General features: G+C 28.4%; 1 protein-coding gene across 1 annotated transcript; it reads right to left on the minus strand.

Moving 5' to 3' along the window:
- Positions 1-7,061: 7,061 nt before the first annotated feature.
- On the minus strand, positions 7,062-8,973 carry LOC130945600 (uncharacterized). Its single transcript, XM_057874309.1, has 6 exons — positions 8,721-8,973; positions 8,368-8,603; positions 8,050-8,265; positions 7,738-7,830; positions 7,540-7,641; positions 7,062-7,448 (listed from the first exon to the last, which is right to left on the minus strand). Exons 1-6 carry the CDS (start codon positions 8,971-8,973, stop codon positions 7,062-7,064), a joined length of 1,287 nt encoding a protein of 428 aa, XP_057730292.1.
- Between the last annotated feature and the right edge of the window lie 16,005 nt (positions 8,974-24,978).

Consider the following 24,978-nt stretch of genomic DNA (forward strand, 5'->3'; position numbering starts at 1 on the left):
AAAATATTAATGTTTACAATACTTAAATTTCATATGATAATAGTCATCATTCATCACTAATAATACAAAATATTTATTGTGTATGGTGACTGGGTCACCGGGCCAATTTCGGGTGACCCGAGCTATGGTCCGGACCCAATCCAAAATAATGACCGAGTCTATTTTTGAGACCCTTATTCAGTTTTAAATCCGATAAAATCATACCAAATTAGCCTCTAAAATGTTTAAAACCGGACTGAATCTTCGAGTCGGGTCGGGCCATGCATATCCCTAACGAACAGTATTAAAAATGATCGACACGATTTTAGAGGAGAGGAAACAAATGAAACCAATTTTGATTATGTGGTTTTAGAATCAACCGGTACAGAACTAGGTCGGGTCAGTTTTGGTTAGGTAATAGAATTGTTCGTATTTGTGAGCACTCTTTCGTATGTTAGTAAATAAAATATTTATAAAAAATTCTTATGATGATAATGTTTGTTATTTTGTTCAAAATAAAAATATTTTAATTTGCTATCCTAATATACTTATAAAGATATATTATCTTTAACAAATAATTTTATTAAAAATTAAAATAATAAAATAAACCAATAATTAATTAATAAAATTTGCACATCTAAAATCTAAAAACATGAGTGTAAAATTTTAAAATTACACGTATAAAACTCATGTTGTTAATTATCATCAACTAACTAGTGTAGATACTCGTACAATGTACAAAAAATATTTGTTTATTTATCTTTATATCCAAAATATGTTTTTAAAAAAATTATCATAAATATATTTAATTTATATAAAATAATTTTATATTTTTTGTCATTTATACAAATACCAAATAATAGTATAAAATAATAATAATATATTAATTACAGTTTTAATATCTTATATATGTTACAAAAATTTATTCTGATTATAATAATTCAATTAATATCTGTTTTATTAAAAAATTATTCTATTTTTTTTCTTAATATTCGTAGTCATAATGAGAATGTATTCTATTTATAATTGTGTATAAAATAAATTTTAGAAATATTTTATATTATAAAAAATATTTTTTTTAAATAATTTTACACTCCTAAAATACTCATACGTAGATAAATAGAGAGAAAATAAAGAACATCAAAATTAAATCATATCTAACACGTCAGAAAAAAAATCTCAAAATAACTATCTAAAATAAACTAATCATGAGATTAATATATTTATCCCTTAAGGTGAGTCTATGCATTTAATTATAATGCTTTTAAGATTAGAAAAAAAATATGAATTAATGATATAATAATTTAATTTTCTAATTTAATAACAAATAATTATACATATTGTAGTATAATTTATTATATTCATTATAATTAGTAATAAATTAAAATATTATCTTTATTTTAATAATATAATCAAATACATTTTTACCATTAATTGATTTAAAACATTATTACACGCATTCTAATCTTTAATAATATATAAATATTTTTTCTCATAATCATATATTAACTAGAATATTATATTTCTTCTAATAATATAATCAAATATATTTCTCCCATTAATTGATTTAAAACATTATTACACGCATTCTAATTTTTAATAATATATAAACATTTTTTCTCATAATCATATATTAATATACACGTTCCTTCCATAAGTATAATGCTATTAATATTAGAAAATAAACTATTAATTAATGATATAATAAAAAATATCAAAATAAAATCATACCCAATATATCAGAAGACAAATCTTAAAGTAACTACCTTAACAAACTAATTACTGAATTTTCATTAATAAAAAATTAAAATATTAGAGTATATATATCCAAATCGGTCCATAAAAAATTTTGCGTCGGAAGTTTTCGTCCTTAAGAAAATTTTATTACATTAAGGTTCTTGAATTTTATAAAAATAAGACATATAAATCTGTATCTTAGCTAGATCTATTATTTTTATTTAGACAAATAAGTCCTCAAAAATGTGACGAAAAAATTTATATGTCTTATTTTTATAAAATTCAAGGATCTTAATGTAATAAAATATTTTTGGAGACGAAAACGTCCATGCAAAATTTTTGAGGACCTATTTTAGTTTATACTCAAAATATTATTTTATTCTCAAAATTCAATTTAAAAATATCTTTAATATACTAACATATTTATCCTTTAATTAGATTCTATCCATTTAATTATAATACTTTTAAAACTAAAAAATAAATTATTAATTAATAATATACTAATTTAACCAAGGTTGCGAGAACCGGACCGGTCAAAGAACCGGTGAGGTCACTGGTTCAATGGTTCACCGGTTCGACCGGGGTTCAACCGGGATTCAACCGGTTTAATTAAATATTAAATAAAATTATTAAAATCTAAAAATAATTTTAAATAATAAATTATTATAAATATATAAATTTAATAATTTCTAACTTAATAAAATTTAAAATTTCACATAATAAAGAGCAAAACTTCAAGAAGAAAGCTATGTAGAATCAGCACCTAAGCATAAATATGCAGCATATACATATAGTATTCTTCCATACATTATTTGAAACAGAGAAAATTTCATTCAGGATAAAGGAAAGACATCTAACATAGCCAAGTTCTGAACATGGCTTGGGGCATCTTCCATCCACATGCAATTTGGAGTGGTAAGAGCTAAGGTTGCTAATTCATGAGCTACTGTATTCCCTTCCCTCTTAACATGACTAAATTCCACAAATCTAAAATTTCTAATAAGTGAAATGGCATCAGTAATAGAAGTTTCAAAACAAGAATTAAAACACCTTCTCTGTTTGAGGACACCCATTACTTCTATATTGTCACTTTCAAGAATCACCTTTGAAAAACAACAGTCTTTTACAAAATTCAACCTCCAAAATGCTGCATATGCTTCTGCTCATGTGCTTCAAGGGGATAAGGTATTGTCTGGGTTGTTGATGCCTCCATTATGATTCTCATCTCATTCCTAATTACAACACCAACTCCTCCATTAATATCATGTGACTCATTATGTATTCTTCCATACATTAGTCTTTGAAACAAGACTAAAAATGCACAAGCACAAGCATAAAATCAAAACCATGTAAATAACATGACACTTATGTTTAAATTGTTAGTAACCACAACACCAGCAGCAGTTTAAATACAACACCAAGAACAACACAGCAAGATTATTAACAAAAAATACAGATTATTGTGTAATATAAATTATTAACAATTAATCAATAACACATCAAAAAGAACAATTATTAACACCATAACAAGAACACAGTAACAGCCAAAAACACAGCAAAGAGGATTGCAACAGCACACCATTCCATACCATAACACAGCAAGAACGACTTTCCGATACACAACACAGCAAGAACACAGCAAAGAGGAGAGGACTCACCAACCAGAATCTTCAGCAAGCACGGAAGAGCAGAGGGAGGCGACCACGGCAGAGCAGAGGGGGCTGGAGAAATTGTGGCGAGCAAGGCAGAGCAGAGGGAGGGGACCACGGCAGAAGATCAATAAAAAGCCTTTTGAATTGAAGTTCAACATCTTCAGTATCTTGTGGCTGTGGGTTACTTTGTGATTGTTCCATCTGTAACAATCAGAAAATCAAATTCATGAAGCAGCAAATAAAAATCAGAAGCAGCAAACAAAAATCATGAAGCAATCCAAAACAAATTCACTGATGAACAAATAACCTCAGCAAATAAATCAAAAAATTTATTCAAAATAGGAAGTTACGAACAGAAGCCAGAAAAATTTATTCAACGTTTCAACAAATTTATTCAACATACAAAAAATTGAAGAACAAATTTATTCCTCTCACAAAAAATTGAAGAACAAATTTATTCAAAATTCGAATGGAAGCCAGAAACCCAGAACTTACCGCAAGTGAAGAACGAACAGAAGCCATAAACCTAGAAACCCAGAAGCCAGAAACCCAGAACCCGCAACGGTGCTTCACGACCAGCGACCAAAACCCAGAAACCCAGAAGGCAGAAACCCAGAACCCGCAACGGTGCTTCATGACCCGCGACCAAAACCCAGAAACCCAGCAGCCGCAACGGTGCGCGACGACCCGCAACGGTGGGAGTGTTCTTCACGGCATTCGTCGGTTGTCCGTCGTTTGCAGATTGTCCAGCCTCGAGCTTAGGGTTGGGAGTGGAGTGTTGAGTGTTCTTCGAAGATTAGGGATTGATTTAGGGTAAACTGATGCTTCTACCCGTGTTGCTCAGCGCTTCAGCCTTTTTTTTTTTATATATAAAATAGCCAAACGACGCCGTTCCAATAGTTGGAGGAAAAACCGGTACTTGGAAAAACCGGGCCGATTCGCCCGGTTTGCCGGTTAACCACCGGTTTGTCCGGTTTTTTCACCGGTTTTTTGCAACACGGTTTTACATGTGGACCGGACCGGCTAGGTGACTGGTTTTCGGTTAACCCGGTTGAACCGGCCGGTCCGGTCCGGTTTTCAGAACATTGAATTTAACTCTCTAATTTAAAAACAAATAGTTTTGTACAATTATAGTATATATAATTTGTATAATTTACGTTTAGTATAACTACTAATAAATTAGAATAATATCTTTTTCTAATAACATAATCATATAGATTGATATCATTAATTAATTTAAAATATATATATATATATATATATGTTAACTTTAAAAATATATAAATATTATCTTTTTTATAATCATATATTAATATTCACGTTTTTTTCGTAAGTATAGTACTTTTAAGATTAAAAAAATTATTAATTAATAATATAATAGAGGACATCAAAATAAAATCATACTTAATACATTAAAAAATAAAATCTCAAAATAACTTTCTAAAACAAATTATTAAATATTATTTTATTCTCAAAATTTAATTTAAAAATTATGTTTAATACACTAATCTCCTTAGTTAGAATATATGCATTTAACAATAATGTTTTTAAAATTAGAAAATAAATTATTAATTAATAATATAATCATTTGATTATATAATTTAAGAACAAATAATTATGTATTGTACAATTATAGTATAATTTGTATAATTTTATAATTAGTATTAAATTAGAATGTTACATTTTTTCTAATAATATAGTTATATATATTTTTACTATTAATTGATTTAAAATATTAATACACAAATTTTGATTTTAATAATATATAAATATTATCTTTGTAAAGTATCATTTTTGTCCCAACGTTTGGAGTAAGTCCCAAAATTGTCCTTAACGTTTAAATTGTCATATTTAAGTCCTAAACGTTTTAAAATTGGCTCAATGTTGTCCTGCCGTTAGGGATCTGTTAATAGAATTAACGGTGGGACAAAATTGAGACAATTTTAAAATGTTAGAGACCTAAATAAGACGAAAATGTTGGGGACAAAAATTATATATAGAAATAAATTTTAATTTTATCATTCAATAATATCAATTTTTTACGGTACATAGTTATTCAATTATTTTTTAATCACATTTAAGTAAATTACACTTAATCACATAATATATATATAATAAAGTAATGTGATTCTAGTCATTTTATAAACATTTCATAATAAGTAAAAATCTTTAATTTAAGAGTAAAATTATAAAAAAATAAATTTATTTAGAATGAAAGTAACGTGATTATGTGTAATTTATTTAGATGTGATTAAAAAATAATTGAATAATTATGTACCATAAAAGATTGTTATTATTGAAGGATAGAATTAAAATTTATTTCTATGTATCATTTTTGTTCCTAATGTTTTCGTCCTATTTAAGTTTCTAACGTTTCAAAATTGTTTCAATTTTGTCCCGCCGTCAATTCTGTTAACAGATATCTAACAGCAGGATAACATTGAGTCAATTTTAAAATGCTAAGGACTTAAATAAGACGATTTAAACATTAGGGACAACTTTAAAACTTACCCCAAATATTGGGGATGAAAACGATATTTTACTCTTATATATTATATATCTAAATTAAATAGACTTAACTAATAAAGTGAGATTAATTTTTAAATTATTTTGAAATTAAACTAATCCAATTCTACTACTAGAATTAGGTTATTTAAATAATATCTATAGTATTTAATTTTAGACTTTAGATGTATATATTAGAATCATTTTCGTAACAACAACTAACAAAAATAATTTGACTATATTGAATACATAAAATTCATGCAAATCAGAGTATTATCTTTTTAAATAAGTTCTAACATCAGTTATCAATATAATGTAGCAGGCAAGAATAACCATATTTAGCTCAATAATAAATTCAACTTCTCTACGAAATATAACTTTATTCACATTCTATTAGCTTTGTTATAATATATAAGAACATCTAACCATCATTCAGCAAAATAAAATTTATTACCTCTGCTGTGTTAAACTCTTATATACATATAATTAACACTCGAATCAACGAAACAATTCGAGATAAAACACGATGGATATGATGCATTGTAAATAATTGCGGTAAAAGACAATTTAGTTGCGAGGACAAAAAATAACAAATTGAATACACTACAACAATCCCGGCAGATGGCGGCGGTTGGAACCACGGATGGCGGCGGTTTTTTGACCGCCGCTAGACATTTTGCAACGGTTGGCTGACCGCTGCTAGTAAGGGCGCCGGTAAACATTTAGCGGCGGTTTTGAACAACCGCTGCCAATCTGTTTTTAGCGTCGAAAATATTTTGCGGCGGTTAGGAACCGCTGCTATCTTTCAGAACTGATTTTACGCATATGTCGCGGCGGTTAGATAACCGCCGCTATTTAATTTTGATAAAATTTCAGGCTATTGCGTCGTCCTATAGTAACCGCCGCTAAAACTTCAATTTGTTTTGATTTAAATTGATTATTTGAATTTTGTTTTTCATATCACCATCAATATTTAAAAAATCTTTTAATTTTTTAATGTTACGTATAAATTTAACTGATTATGTTTGCAATTACAGTAAAAAAAAATAATTGACTTAAAACACAATGAAGTGGAATTCTATTATGCTCAAAAAAATAATTGACTTAGATCACAAACGAAAATTGTTAATAACAAATACTTCTCAAAGTATACTGTTCACAAAGGAAAAGAAATTGCAATTAAGATCCCTATTCTGCTCCACTCCCCAATGACTTAAGCTGTGCATCAATTTCAGGTGGCAAAGTATGTCCTTGCTGTTGGATGATGTATTTCACCAGGTTCTCCATGATCTGTATCTTTGCCTTGTCTTCTGCTTTCTCTGCCTTCAATTCTGTAATCTCCGCCTTTTGTTCTGCTGCCACTTCCTTCAATTCTGTAAGTTCTCTCTGATACTCCTCAATTTGCACTCCAGGGGTCGATTGTGAAGTATTATGAATAATTTCGCTTGGACATGGTCCAAAACCTAACCCCCGAACTCGTCCTGAATGCTCCTTTCCAAGGACTTGCGCAAGTGAATCAGTAACAGAAATCTCCTTCGAGGTTCCACCTTGGCTCTCGATACTCTCAACCGCTTCCTACACACATACCAGAGTTAAGTTTAAGTGTTTTTGAAGTTAGCAACATGAATAGACTAACAGATGTAAATCATTCTTAACCACTACTTACTCCAACAACACGCACATCATCATTCATGTATGAGCCATCCCTTTTTTTATGAGTCATAATAAACATCTCTCCTCTGCTAATGCATCTTTGCTGTTTTTTCTCCTACAACCACATAAAATATTTGCCCAATCATACATGTTACAAAAGAATATAACAAACCAAAAATATATGTATCAAACATAATACACACATAATTACCTCTTCATCCCTTAGCCTTGCTGTTGTCTTAGAGCCCCCAGTGTGTGTATATAGTTGCTTCGACCGATTCTGAGAATTTTGTTTGCACATTTTCTATACATAAATACACAAATACAGTTTATCATGCAATTAATTGTATAAAGTAATGATGCCTTCATAGTGTTACAGATTTTATTTTTTAAGGTTTGAAACTAATTCGAGAGATTTTTGGCTTTTTAATTATACCACTTTCAATAAATATTTTATTCAGGTATCAAAAATGTTAAAAAACTGCAACATTAAATGGAGTACCAATTTAATATTAATTATTACCTTTGTAGATTCCTTCAAACGATAGTGAATGAACCATCTCCATTGTTGTGCATCTATTCCTGATGGGTTACGCTTGGCATTTACTTCGAAACTCTCTTCCTCGTCGTAAACCTTGTGAAACAAGTGGTTTCTTGCTTCCTTCCAGTTTTTTCCCAACCTTTGAATCATTACCCGCTTTATTTTTCCCTTGTCATCCTCCTCATACAGGAAGGTGCGCTAAAAGTTTGAGACACAATGCGATGCACGTCCACAAATGGAAAAGTAAGAATTTGATCTGATTTTAATTAACATAATAAATTCTAAATTTTAATATCATACCTTAATTGTCTCATATGCATGTTCCTTTAAAGCTTTGTCCATTGTCTTCCAACTGTCTTCATTGATGGGAAAATGTTGAAAGTCAGCACCTAGATTCCCTAGAAACCCACTCAATAATCCAGCTGCCTGACCGATCGGTTGCAACTCTTCATTAAACTCCAAAATGATTTTTCTGCTAGGTGGAAGAACTATGGCCTCTCTGACGCTCAAACTCATCGTTCTTGTGATGCCATCATCTAAGAAACAAATTAGAAGGATTAATTGCATTAGTGTTACCTTAAAATAAACAAAAAAAAAAAAACAAAGTCATCCAATTATGATTAAATAATGCAGAGCAACGACAGATATTTTACCGCTTACAACAACATTCCAATAATCCGTATCCTTGCGACCGTTGGACTTGTTCCGGGGTACAGCTTCTTCTTCAGCATAAAAGTCATCAACGTAATCATCCCATGAGTCAACCTCATCAGCCTCGGGATCATAATCTTCATCCTCCGAAGAACTTTCGGCAATCTCAGCAACATGTTCAGTCCCAATGTTGATATGCTGAGTTTTGTCAGTGCCAGCGTTGGAGATACAGTTGTACCGCGGTTTCTTAGGCATATTTTCAAACCTTCCTAACAAAAGCCAATGATACAAATGTAATTAATTTAAAAATTCAGTGTAACTACACAGATTACATGCCTTAAATAAAAATCACATCTATTATTGAAATTTTGCAAATTAAAATGTCACCACAGATTTGACAACACGACAACCGTAGAAGGGAGCACACAAGATGAGCTTCCTAACAAGATTTAAATTGGATGAGAAGTGATTGAGAAAAAAATATAATCAAAGATTGCAAACAAAGTCAGTTAAGGAAGGATTGTGATTTGGAGCACACCATTTATGATATGTTATACACAGTTTTCTGAATATGTGTGTGTTCAAACATAAGTCAATTTCTTAGTAAATGAGTCTCACCGTATTTAAACAAGCATCCAGCAATACAGCAAACTCTCTAACTATCCTCTCTTCCTCGCTTTCTGCAAAGTATATATTCATGTGAATTTTGATGTCACAGGAAAAGAAGAAGTTCGGTAATTGATTTTTCATTCAAACCAGGTGATTCCTATGGTGCCTAAAAGGTGATGTCTAGTTTGCAAAAAAAGTTTTAAAAATATTTAATTGTAAAAAAATAAAAATAAATCATTTTTAAATAGCTAAAATTTTCTCTGAAAAATAAATTTGGTAAAATTTAGACCCCATAGAATTCACCTTGAAGCTAATTTTCTGTCAGAGGAATACACTAATTCAATAAAAAAAACCACATACAAATTTTTGAAACAGAGTATATAAACTTAGAAAGAACAATTTCACACAGTCAACAAAGTACTATCAGAATTACTAAGAATAAAGTTGTCTAATCCACTATTCTGTCTATCCATTCAAGAGATAAGCAACATGCAAGGCAATTCTAACAACCATATCTTCATAATATTTCGTGCATTAAATATTTTTCCAATTTTGTACCACTTATGGGATGTTACAATGGAAGTGTACAGATTATAGAAACTAAACTAAAAGCAGATCACTTTTCTATCATCACATTTGGTGTCTTTGACATTGTCACAAACAGTTGGTGGAATAAGACTTAACATGCATCAAAATCCAAAGTTTTTTACATAATAGAAGACACCACAACTTTTTTACACAAACAGTTGGAAGAATAAGACTTAATATGCATCAAAATAAAAAACCAAACTTTCCCTCATGCCAAGCAGCTAACTTCGAGACAATGAAAAATGTTAAAAGTCATGAGAGATCACCATTACTGGCAAAAGAAAGGCCGAAAGAAAGTTCGATGGGGAGCCCTGTTCTCTAACCATCCAATTGGTCATAGTCTACCAATAGGGCTAAATAAAAAGCACCTAAGGATTTTCTGCTTCATTAAAGTTACTTAGTTTTTTTTACATTAGGACTCTCTTTAGGCAGTCCCGTGAAAGAAGTTCTCCCTCAAGGGGAGTTATTCTTCTTTCATAAGAAAGCCCCTTTATTAGCCCAGTAAAATTGAGTACCTTCAACCTCTTTGGGTCAATTGAAACAAATATTAAATAATTTATTAAAAATAATGTAAATATATTTAATATTAATCAAACTGTAAATTTTGTTCTTTCTTTTCGTTTTTTCTGTTTTATTCTAAGTGAAGGAATCCTTTAACAAAGCTCAATATTTGGACTTGTTGTTAATTAAGTAAAAATAAAAAATGCACTTCAATCAAAGGAAACGTTAAACAGGTACAAGCTTTCAGCAATTTGAATGTGTGCACAAAATGTTGTGACTATCCAATACCCTATGAATCTAACATCAGGCGTACTATAACTCCTCATAGACTTAGTAAATATACAGCAAATTTTTTAAGCACTCTTATTTTATTAAATAAAACAATAATGATAGAAGTTTCGTTGGATACATTGACAAGTTAAGTGCTATGGAATAACTCACCAAAAAACAGCAAATGAGTGATCTCTACCAGGACCACACCAACCGAAGATAATAGAAGACCTTATACAAGTATAGCCAAGAAGAATGAGGAACACAACGCGCGTATTAATCAAGTCAACAAAATAGGATTTCAAGCTGTAACAGAGGATGAGCAAGGAAAGCATAAGCACGCAAAGCAGAATATATAGCAGATTCTGGCGCAACGTCTCCGAAATTAAATACTGCTGCGTTAATATTTGCAATGTTAACATTTATTATTTGTAGGAACTTTATGAATGGGGATCAATGTATGAGAAGAAATTTGGATATGTTTTTGTGACATGTGCTTCTGGAAAGAGCTCTGAAGATGTACTTACTGAACTAAAGGTTAAAAAAATATATTATATACAAAGTTCTTAATACAGACACAGTGTTGACCAAAAAAGATAATGAACTATGAATTTTATTGTATAGATGCGCTTTACAAATAAGCATTCAGTTGAGTTGGATATTGCATCACAGGAGGAAATGAAATTTATAGAATTGCAAATTACACAGCTTTTTTCCAAAGAATCTTCCCAAACGGTCAACAAAGGAGATGGTAATTATTGTTTATTTTTGTTTAGTTTTGAATCCTGTGGTAGAAAATTACACGAACCATTTTTTTTCCTAAAGTACTATGTAATGACTTGGAAGTTATTGTCATATTCTGATTATACTAATAATGTTGTATGCGGATTCATATTATCAGTTCTAGCTGAATATTCAGGCGAGGTAGTTAACGACACTCTAGATGGGGCAGAGATTGATTCAGCAGACAATTTAGACGAAATCTCATCCACTGGCATTAACATGTCCATGCAGTTTGACCTGAATAAGGTGTCGGAAGAAGACAACAAAACTTCAGATGACCAACAAGTAGAAGATGGCGTACATGTTGCAAAAAAGCGCTTCAATCTGAACAAAAAACCATGGTTTGGAGATGACCTATCACATCCTGTGTCACGTGAAGCTAGTAGATTCCTAACTGAATTTTTCTGGCCGGGTGAATATGATGTTGACGAGAAAAACTGACCTTTTAATTAAACAAACTACATTGTGTCCTTTAATTTAATGGTTGGATTGTAGTGTTACCTAAGTCACTACATTTACAATTAATTGATTTATGATTAGTAAGATCTAAGTTCGAAGAAGCCTATTATAAACACATGCTAATTTGAAATTAGCATTAATTTATACATACTTTAACTATTTCTTTTATAGTTATGCCTGAATACAAACATAGAAGTTCTTATACTAAATAAAAAAATCTCATTTTCAAGATTGTTCACCTCATGAAATATATTATTAAACTAAAATTTTTCTAATGTAAAACAAGTGATACGGTTGATGTTCCCTTAACATCAAACGTATTTGTGAAAATAAACTTATTAGAATATATCACAAATTAAAATACAGGCAAACTCAATTTAATTACTAACGGAAAACTCTATATTTTATGAAAGATTACATTTTTGTATTACGAGGGTCAAGAAATTAGCGAGAAATTAAGTAGTCCGTACTCTGTTAGTTTGTAAAAAGTTATAACGTCCGAATATCGAAGTTAATATAAATGTTACAAGATGGCGGCGGTTGGACTGTAACCGCCGCTAAACAGTTAACATTGGATCAGCATCTTCCGCCGATTGTGTACAATTAGCGGCGGTTACAAAAAAACCGCTGCTAAAAGACAATCGACTACCAACACCCCGTGTAGCCGCCGCTTCAACCGCCGCTAGTTCCAATTTTGGAGCGGTTAAAGGTCAACCGCCGCAAAACCCCCGCCGCCATCTGCCAGATTTGTTGTAGTGATAAGAACCCTTATTAAACAACTAAAAGAATAAAAATAAGGTTGGATTTATAAAAGAATGATAAAATTCTAATTTATACCTTAAAAAATATCAATTTTAATAATAAAAATAATACATTATTATTATATAAAATAATTAAGAAAAGAAGATTAAAAATAAAACAAAGAATTTTGGCTCTAGAACTTATACTCATAAATAGTAAATAAAACACTTTATATATACTACTTATGGAGATATATAAAAGAATCATTGTAATTATTAAAAGGATATGATATAAAATATTATGATTGTTGATAAATTTTATCATAATCAATTATTAGATATTAATAAATATAATTATTTAAAATTTAAAATTGATATTTTCAAAAATAAGAAATAGAAGAGAGAGACAAGTATACTGGCATCAGAATACGTCACCTCAGCATGCTTGACGCCATGTAAATATTATATAAATGCTAATTATGTATGATTGACAATTAGATTGATTGATAATTAGTATAAAAATTTATTAAATATTGATTTTCATATAATTATAAAAAAGATACTTTCTTAAAATAAGTTGTGAAAAGAGAGATATGCATACTGGTACTAGAATGCACTATATCAGTATTATTCTTAGCGCTAAAATGTAACCCGTTATAGAATAATATTAGTGTATGTATCTGTGTAATGCACGAAAAATATTAATATTTTATTTATATACGAGATATTTTTAACAAGAAAATATTCTTTAACATATTTAATTTAAATTAATAAATCTAATTTATTTTTTTTGTTCATGTGAATACTAAATAATAATACATAACAAAAAAATTTTACAAAATAATTAGATTAATTAAAAAAAAAAACGTAATATACAATAAATTAATGTCTCAATTTTTATGAGAAAATGTGTACACATTTTTTTGTCTCTAACATTGATAATTGCACATCTATATAGGCTGTACTTCTATTTCTATATCAAATAAAATTTAAATATTATTTATATAAAATTTTTTATCCAACTACAAAAAAAAATTATGAAAAAACACAATTAACAACTTAAATAGTATCTAATCATCTCAATTTATTAAAGACTTTTCTATACATAATATTAATCCTACAATGCTCAAAAACTCTCTTATAACATAAAAATTTATAATCACATAATACATTAAGGGGATATACACATAATGCAAAATGTAGAACTAATCTACTCTAAATTAAAAATAAAAATAAAAATATTCAATTAATTTAATTATCTATTTCAAAACAAATGTACAATTATGTGGATTTGATTTCTAAAATTAAAAATATACGATTTTTTTTAATTAATAGTTTTTTTCATTTATATATATGTATATATTAATTATTTAATTAATAATTTTTTTGTTATGTGGATATACTTATTTTGTTTAAATAATTTTAAATATTTTTTTATTTATGTATATGTATATATTAATTGTACGTAAATATATTTAAGTCATATAGGTTAATTATTTTTTAATTATGATTATTTTTTTGAGCCTATATATATAATTATTCAATGTTCTTTTATTCTATCAATATCACATACATGTAATAATCTTCATAAATCATAGTAATTTTTTTATTTATATATACATATATATTAAATTATTAATTATGTAATTCATAATTTTTTTTATTCTTAAAATATATTTATTTTATTTAAATAATTTTAAATATTTTATTATAAATATATGCATATCATATTAACCATAATGACATAAATCAACTCTTCTAATAATATAAACTTCAATAAGTCATAAAAGACATTCAATTTTTTATACTCTCTATTTATGATGAAAATTACAAAAATATTATATTCACATAAAATTAATTATTATATAATTTTATATAAATATATTATATTTAATTTATATTTTATATTATAATATATATTTAACATAGTTAATTGAATAAATAAATTTTTACGTACCCTATAGCATAATTGATTTAACGATATTGATTTTTGGTTCGGGTCTCTGTCTCAAAAGATTCTTCTCTGAAAGAATCTTGATTTTAGACCTTTTAGTATTTTTACCGAGAAATAGGAGCTGTTTCCAAACACACTACAAACTTATAGGAATTCAAAGTTTCAAACTTCAAAGCATTATTAGGCATCCATCATCCTTGGGGGATGCAAAGTTGCCACCCCCAATTACTTTAAAAAACGAAAATTCAGTCCATCGTCTTGCCTGAATCTATGTTTGTGCCTTGATTTAGGTTATTTTTAAGGTTCATTGTTTAACTTTTCGAGTGTTGAGGGTTTTTTTTTTTTTTTTGGTTTAGATTACAGAACAAAAATTTTTTTATTAAAAATATTTAAAATTTTTTAATAATAATAAATTTATTATGTGTCTTTAAAAGAATATAAAATTTTTTTAAATAAATATTTTACATATTTTATTTTTTGATATAAATAATTTAAATATAATTTATATTTTTATATCTTATTACTTATTTTATTTACAGTATAAACAAATTAATTATATACATATTTTATTTATATTATAAATAAAATAAAATATGTGTATTTATAAGTGTATCATAAGTACACACGTATTATGTAATAAAACATATATAAATTTTAATATAATATGTATAATATATTTATTTACATAGATATGTTTTATCAGCACTTATGTATAGAATTCGTTCACAAAGATAAGATTAATTGTGGATAAAAATTATAGATGTTGTAGATCGAATCCAAATTTATTTACCTTCTAACTTTTAAGATTTTCTATATAACTTCAATCTTGCAAGCACTCTTCAACTATGATGTGTTCTCGTTTTGTTTTTTTGTTTTTTAATTTCTTTGTTTCATCTTCTTCCTTTTATTTATTTATTTATTTTTAGTTCTAATACGTCAAGGGGTAATTTTAGGGTAGCTATCGCATCTTTAACTGCAAATTTTCCTCTCTTTTTTAGGTTGGTGTTATCCTCAATTTTTTTAACATATCTAGCCGTACGTATATATAATATTTATTTAAAGAAGAATCATCAGCGTAAAAATATTTTAAACCAGGATTCTGGAATCTCCTTGGTTAACTTAAAAAATTCTCACCCGGTGGGATTTGAAAGATGCTAAATTTGCCAAAAGGGGAGACTAGTGTACAAACTACACACTCTTCCATTAGCCTTTTCATTTGCTAAAATGGCATAAATAAAGTTAAAATAAAAGGTACAAAAATAAAATTTGTCATTGAGCGGAAGAGTTTTATCATTTTTAATCAACGCTAAAATGGCATAAATAAAGTTAAAAATGTACAAATGTCAAGAGCTTAATCATAAATAAATTTTAATCAAAATTCTAAAAATCAAACTGATCATACAATCGATTAAATTAGAGATTTAATTATTTAAATATTCAATTAAAATTAAATTAAATATAAAAAATAATATATTATATATAACTATTTTTAATTTTTTATTTTTATTATTTTAAATTGATTAGCTAATAAAATATAAATTTACTTGATTTGTTTATTAATTTTTTATTAATATTTTTAACTTTTTATATATTCACTAACAACACATTTTTTATTTTAAACCGAACCAATATGATGACTAAATTTTTTATTAATCTAATTGAATCGACCAATTCAACCTAATTCTCAAAACTAAAGTTTTAATAATTCAAATAAGATTACTTATCTTATTTATTAAAATATTTATATGCTAATAAAAAGAATAAATTTATGCTCGATAGTGAATATTTCATTGTGAATATATATGTATATATAAAATGAAATTTTTTATATAACATAGTCAAGTAAATAAATAATTTAATGGTGTAATTTTTATTTATGGTTATTAAGTATATATTTTCAAAAGAATTATGCGTAACTTGATTTTAGAAATTAATTTATTAATAAAAAAATGAGTGTAATATAAATATATTGATGCATGATATGTAATACATAAATGTGAACATATAAATACAAAAGTCTACAAAATGTAAGTCACATTTTGTATATATATATATATATAAAAACAATAGCTGCCAAACACAATTTGTGTTTTGCAAGATACGTTATCAGAAGATGAAATATGGATCAAGCTGTTAGACCAAATTGGACGTTGACTGCGTGGTCATTGCTTTCACGATAAATTAGGAATGTTTTTATTTAAATATGAGATTTTAATTTTTTGTAGTCATTGTTTTCAACTATACTAGTAGAGTATGGTAAGAAATTTTTCAATCACAAAAAATTTTTGCGGTCGATTTCTGTTTTGCCAACTAAATCTTGCGCTAATTTACAATATAGTTGAATCTGGATTGAATTTCTGCAATAATCGACTTCACTTTTATTGATGGGTCTGTTTTAACTAATGACCTAATAACATCTATAATTGTGTCTGAGTCCAATTTGATATGATCTTGTGAAATCATTCTCATGATGCACGTGTATTTATCATTGTATCTCCTGATCTTCTAATAACGTTTTTTTTCGAATTAAGCTAATTCGGATGAGTCAATCACACCCTGCACCATACCGCTTACATTTTGTATAGAATGTTTGGATAGTATAATTTTTGATTGCGGATATCACCGGCTCTCTAGAACCAAATTCCATTCTGACACTAAATTCATCATTTTCTACCACAACATTGCCTTTACGACATGCGAACCACTATTAGTTGGTTAAGAAAAATAAAAGAAATGGTAGTGGTAACTTTAATTAATAAACATAACATATCCATATTCGTATGTTCATGAAATTTCGAGACATGCATGACTACGAGATCTAGAGTTTGCATAAAAGACAGAACACTAAAAGGGTGCTGGTTTACAAGTGCAATTGCTTTATTTTGCATCGCCGGATTCCTTGCCAAGTTTTCGTTATCATTTTCGTCATCCACTTCGTAATTAGTTTCGAACTCTTTTTCACTATCGTTATCTTCTTTCCAATTTATACTCCAAGTTTATTAATATTGATCTCCTCGTCAACCGTGTTTAATCTCATATGCTGTTCAAACTTGATGTACAATTCGATCATCGACCAATAAAATCGAATTTTTTAATAAATATAAAACATTTTCTACATATATGTGTTATCAGTAATAGATATTATTTAAAATTGTATTAACTCATTAAATATTTATACAAAATTTTTATATAGAAATTATTCATCTTCTTTAAAATATAATTTTCTATATTCTGACCCAGACAATTTTATAACTCTATAAAATTCACCGTGCATGGAATAGGGGTCAGATGTTCTTTGTCATTTCTAGACTATACAACTGTAATTTAGGAAAAGTGGGCCACACAAAAGTGTGGTCCCTGACCTAATTAATCATCGTGGTCATTGGTCCATGTAGATTCAACTTACCGCTCCTTTCCACAAACCGGGGGCAGGGCGGCGCAAAACAGAGGAGGGCAGATAGGTAAATTGCGGTTCATTAAGCTTAACCTTTTTCTTATATTTTATGATTGATTATTCCAATTATTTTATCAACTAATATTTTTCTAGGTAGTGGTGGAATTAGGACATGTCTTGAATTTCTTGCTTGCTAAAGCATGTAGTCACTAGTTAAGTTTTCCTGAAATAATAAAACTAAGGAATAGAAACAAACTTTTTAAGCTCTCAATATATTTATATCTTTTTTAAAAGATTTTAAAAATGATGAGGCACATGCTATTATAAAAATCTTCTCCACATTTGGTTTCAAAAAGGATGAGACGATAAAGACTGGTCAGCTAGGATTGGTGACTAATTAACACGAAGGATCACACGGCTAATGTGATATACTAGAAATATATGCATAGCTAACTAGCTTACGACTAAACATGCACGCCAAATTTAAAAGGAAAATCGGCTGAAAAATGAATGAGTAACGAAATAGTAGCCTTAAGCCTAGCTTACGCCACGCAATACGTTCATTGACCCAGCTGCGATAGCGTTGAATCATGAATGAGACTTTGGTCTTATATGAATATCTAGTATTATTGAAGTTATGGACTAATGTTTCAAGTTAATCAAACGCATATATGGGTGAAGCAGAGAGGGGACGAAAGGGAGTTGGCATGAAAGGAACGGTGGTGCATATGTGAATTGCGATTCGTAGAAGAAATGCATCTTCTCTAGTTTTTTTAACATTTTTATATTTTTATTTGTGGTAAGGGCGAAAATAGTAGTAAAAACAAGAATTCTTCTATAAAAACATGAGAATTTAACTAAAAAAAGGAAAGTTTTAAAGATCTTGATGAAACTAAAAAATATAAGTATTTATAGATTAAATACAAAAATTGTTATGAATTAAATTATAAAAAATTTTTAAATAAAAAATAAATATTTGTGAACACTATAAAATATAATCTCTTATCTTTAATTTTATAAATGAGATAAAAAATAAATAAAAAATATTAAAAAATAAAATTAAACACTTAATAATATTCAATTTTTTTTTTGCAAACCGAAAAGAAACGTCTCTATCCGCACTCTCTCAAAAAAACGCCCACAAAAGTGGGAAGGACCAAGAATCTAGTCTTGCAAGATTCTTGCCCTCCCATTATGGCCCACTAACACTGTCAAACCACAACTTGTTTACTTGTTTTTTTGCCTTCCAATCAATTCTCTGTCTTTCATAATTTGTATATGCTTTTAGAAGTGAAATATCGTTTTCTCCTCGGATATAGTGTCCCAATTTGTTATTCGCCAATTGTATTTTAAAAGAATTAAAATAATAAAAAATAATTTACTCTCTTCAAATTATATTAAAAAAATTTAAATTTAATAGAATTTATTATTTTTTATTAATATTTTTATTTATTATTTTAAATTTTTAATATAATAATTTAATAACATATTTTAAATAATTCACGCTTTTAAATATTATTAATTAAATATTAGATAAAAATAATAAATTTATTGACTTTTTAATATTTTTTATATTTAAATATAAAAAAGTATAATTTATTGTTGGAACATTAACTTTTTACAATTTGTCCCGAACGAATTCTATTTGTGTCCATATTTTTAAAAATTACTAATAATCTCAATTTTTTGGAAATCTACCTTCCAACATCTCATATGAATTTTTTTTTCCCGGCTGCCCCTCATCTTTTAATATCTAAAACAACGTTCTATATACATTTGATAATATTTTTAGTATATATGTAATATTTTTGTTATTTTTTAACATATTATTTTAAAATTTACTTTTATAAAAAATAACAACCTAATTAAAAAATTAGTATAATAATTCATAAAATAAATAACATGATTGAAAGGTTAGTACATGAATAAATAATTTTAAAAAATTGATATTCTAGTATTAAGTAATAACTAATAAGTATGGAACAGTCGAAGATGGGTAATTAGCTCCCTTTTGATTCTTTATATTTTAAATTATTCTCTTAATTTTAATCAATGAAAAATAGAATACAATTGCTAATTTAAAAATTATTAAAAAAAACTCAGTGCGAGGGATCAGGATCTCACGTCAAAAAGACTATTTGTCTGCAAGGAAAATGACTATTTGATTTAATCAAATGGTACGTACTAATTTTCTGGTGATGATTACATTACTTGGTCACATCTCCTTTTCTCTTTGAAAACAATTTAATTCACTGCCACAAACAATGGGTGAATTGGACCTAAAGGCATCATGGCGTCACATATTTATATTTTACTTTTTCATTAGCCGGTTGAAATTACGAAATATCAGGGACAAAGCTGTATATACGAATGATTACTTTCATTTTAAAAGGTAAAATGATATTTGATTATTTGCACGTTAAAAGGGTGTTTATTTAAGTACTATTATTATTATTATTGTTATTAAAATTAATATTACATGCATGCAGTAAATATTTGCGTATTTAATATTTTCACCACTGGAGAGGCGACCCATGTAGTGCTGAATCTGTACCAAAAAAGCAGGTGAATCTTTGAGGAATATACCTATGAGCGGGGTTCATAGGAATAGGAGCAGTACCATAACTTTATGCGGAGGAAACAAAGACACGTTGTTCTGCTCCCTTGGAAATAAAGGAGCACAAACCTATGAAGGCGATGGAACCTACTCACTACTGTGTTAGATTATATATCCATGCAATTCAAGGCAAACGACACCGTCACATATCATTAGTTCTTTCACTCCATTTCTTTACTGTTTCCTCATGCAACCAATCCATCTATTCTCAGCCCACCTGGGCTTTTACTCTTCTTTTTTGAGTTTTTTCATGTTACTAGGCCATGGATCATGCTTTACTGGGCTGAGGAGTGAGCACAGTTTTATCATTCAAGGGCATTAGACGTGATGGGCTAAAAAAACCATAGTCCAAGGAGAAAAAAGTAAACAGCAATAAGGCATTAAGTCTTCAACTAGGAAAGTGTGGCTGGCTTATCCATTTGTGCATATACCAGTTAAGGGGTTAAAAAGATCATAGAAGTGTTAACTCACTTCACTTTCATCTTTCAATTAAATAGCCAAATTCTTCATTCATTATAAGTAGTTTTGCGGTAAGATACAGATGCCATGCTACTATGCTATATATATAGAAGGTAACAAGTTCTAATTAAGCACTAGTTAGGTAAATGTATAGCCTAACCAATTGATACATGAGAGCTTCTTTGATTGCCGAATGAGAATGACAATGTGCAATGGAAGTTGTCTCTATTGGACCAAGTGTAGGATCCCGTTTTCTTGAATATCTTAAACTGTCACCCCATTGTAATAATGTTAGCATAATACTATACTACTACGTAACTTGAATTTGAGGTTTACAAAATTAGGTACCATTAGAATATTGTTTATTGGAATTTTTATTTTTGGACATAAACCTTATTTTGTTTATTTAATAAGATTTTAGCTTACAGGAACTTAAAAATACATATTAAAATTACTAATTAAAATATATTTTTATAAAAATATAAAATTTAAATTTTTAATATGTTTATTATATATTTATTAAGATAAAAATATTTAAAAATTTTTACTAACAATAATCTTAATATATACCATAAGGTAGTTAAACTCACTAAATAATCATGGTGTGGATTCAACCAATAGAAAAAAAATTATGTTGAGCTGCTGTTTATTTTTGTTTTTAAGAGTTGGGATAGGGGTGTTTACGAGTTGGATTTAATCAAATCTAGACTCGATTCTAAAAAATCACAGGATCTATATTGATCTAATTTAAAAATAAACTAGATAGATCCGATATAAAATTAGTATATATAATTTGTAAATTTTATATACTAAAGTAATAAAATTTTATAATGTCAAGATAAGATCAACGTAATTTCAAAAGATTTATATTCTCGTAATGTTATTATAAACAAAAATACTAATAAGTAATAAATTTAGTCAATTATAAAATTTGGTTTGGCCTAAAACCTATTAAAAGATATGATTGTTTTAAAAAGGTAATGAATAACTAAACAAGGAAAATAATAGATATTAAAAATACTAAATAATAAAAATTTATATATGTAATTAAAAAAATTAATCTAATAGATGAAAATACTTCAATATCATAAATCACACAAATTCAAATCATCACTTCAATTCAATATATATAGTTATTAGTTCTTTTTATTTTTTTGGTCTTGTCAATTCAATATATATAGTTTTCTTTTTTTGGGTATTGATTCAATATATATTGTTGGTAGTTAATGCAAAACTCCATTCTCCTCCCTGTCAAAGGTTGAGGTATCATTGTTCGGCCTTGCCCGGTTTCAGGATAGTGATTACCTAACAACAGACATAGCCCAAGCCCACTAACCTGTTTATGTGAAAAAAAAAATACTTGGAAGTGACAATGTTAATAAAATAATAAACTGATGTTTTAATCATTTTTAAATATGTAATATTTATTATTTGTGAATCCTATTATCTTAATCTAAAGAATGATTAATGTATAAATTAAGTAACTTTTTTTTTTCTTTCTCAAATGACTAAATAACTGTAGAAGAACCAGATGTCCTATTTATATACTCACCCCGTGCTGCATGTGACCACCCTTCGTACTATGCCAAGTAAATAAATTGAACATTCACAATGGAACAGACCCAAAAATTAAATATAAATCAACATTCGTAATGACTTAAAATTTCCGTTAAAATAGCTACTATCCTAATGTTTATCTAAATCCAATAATAAGTGGAGTTGAAATTGACAATGAATGGCACACAAGAGGAGAGGATAAAGAATACAGGGGTCCGTCACCATTACAATAGTCACGCATGGAATGTGGATCTGCTGTCACTTTGATAATTCAATCTGTCTCGAGCCTTCAATAATCAGATTCTAACATGACAGTGTAGGGGGCCACTACTCCATCCCATTCCATCTAATTATATTGTCCCAAATCCCTCTTCTTTCCTTCTGATATTCAATGTTGACGTGCTTGTTTATTTTTTATGTTACTATCTTTATTTTATTTACGATATGGTCACTATTCTATTTGCTTTTTAATTCAAAGGGAGCTACTACGGTTCAATTATTTCTCCCCCATACCCAATCATACCATCACATAATACGTAAAACTGGAAATTGCGTTACATATATAAATATTAAATAGAGATGCACACGGTGAAATCCAACTGTGACAGTAATAGCTAGGAACATATTTAATGTGTTGTGTCCAAATCCAAATTTTGACGTGGGGCCTCCTCTATAGACTATACCATTGAGTAGTGTCTTACAAAGGAAAAGTGAGAAAGACAGAAAATAATACATCTAAAGAATATTACCAACAATAAAAACAAAGGAGAGGCTGAGTTGTAGACACTATACTAAATTAACATCTCACATTAATTAAGATGGGTCTTGGAAAATGCTTGATATGGCCGTCCAATTGGAGGTTCATGTTGATTCATCACCCAAGAGCTTGTGATCGTTCTACACTTTGTCCTTACCTTAATTGACCTTATAAGGATGGATCATGATGAGGGTTAATGAGTGATTAATTGAATGAATCAGATCTAACCATTTCAAGTGATTATTCAATAATTGCGTTAGAGGTTCAATTCAACAGCACATTTTTATTTTTATTTAAGAAAATAAAGGAAAGAAAAGAAAGAAGCAACCTATTACGTGTGTCATGTTTAAGCAATAGTCCAGAGAGGACACTATCATTGTCTTTTTTATCTCTTTTTCTTTTTGGTTGAAATACGCACTATTGGATTCTGCAGAGTCTTTTTTATCTCGAAACCACGTAGAGATCCCAAACAAAATAACTAGATATATATACTCGTGCCCCCGCAAAATTCAACATTCCTCACCTTTCTTCTCCTTTTAATCCCCCTTTTTTATTGAACTATGTGTTATGAATTTTCTTTCCTTTATCACAAATTAAATAATCTCCCTCCCTTATTTTACTTTTCTATCTCCATTTTGTTCTCACTAGTTTGCTTAGACAATGATAAATTCAAAGTATTCTTATGCCTTCTATTCCCCGTTAACTTTATTTGTTGGGACCATATACATGAACTAATGCCATGACAATAAGAGAATTTATTGGAGAAAATTTTAGAACGCTGATCAAATAAAAATAAATCAATTAAGGTGAAATATCCGCATATACTACAGTATTAGGCTATAAACCAAATCCCATTGTAGATATCTTCAACATGGTACGGTCAACATCACCCCAAACTAGCCAACCAAGACATTCACGGTGGTGATAGTTTAATTTAGGGTAGAAACTTAGGTGAAGTCAACTTCATACCTGAGTTTTCACCTTAATTTAGTTTTTATTTTCTATTATCTATTAGTAATAGTAAAATGAGAATTCATGTAATTTTTCTTGGCTAAAAATAATGTTATGTTCGTTATTGGATTACCTACTACAACAATATATAATTATATATTAAAAAAAAAAGAATGCAACAAAATTTAAGGCAGATGCACATATGTAGAGAAAAAAAAGGGAATAAAGTCAATGAATGACAACCTTTAATAAGGTGGGGAGAAAGCACATGCAGTAGTGAAGAGGCTTTTGTGCGTGTGTGTCTCTCGCGTGCTGAAGCAAGATCCACAACAACAAAATATTAGTTTTACTGAGGCAATAGATTTCTCAAACTCAAGTGGCATGTTCTTTATTTAATCACATCCTACTCTCAACATATTTTGTCTTATACTATGTTTCTTGTATATAACTCATCAATCTGATCTCATCTAAGCAAACAAACAAGATTTCCAAGGTATAGGTGGCCGGTTTTATTTTATTTTGTGAAAAAAAAAGACTATAAAAGTTAAAAATTTAATAAACTTAACATAGCATATATAGGTCAGGCAAGGACATTGTGTTAGGTGAGTATAGATAGATATA

The sequence above is a fragment of the Arachis stenosperma genome, chromosome 8 (assembly GCF_014773155.1).
Source record: "Arachis stenosperma cultivar V10309 chromosome 8, arast.V10309.gnm1.PFL2, whole genome shotgun sequence".
Taxonomy (NCBI): Eukaryota; Viridiplantae; Streptophyta; class Magnoliopsida; order Fabales; family Fabaceae; genus Arachis; species Arachis stenosperma.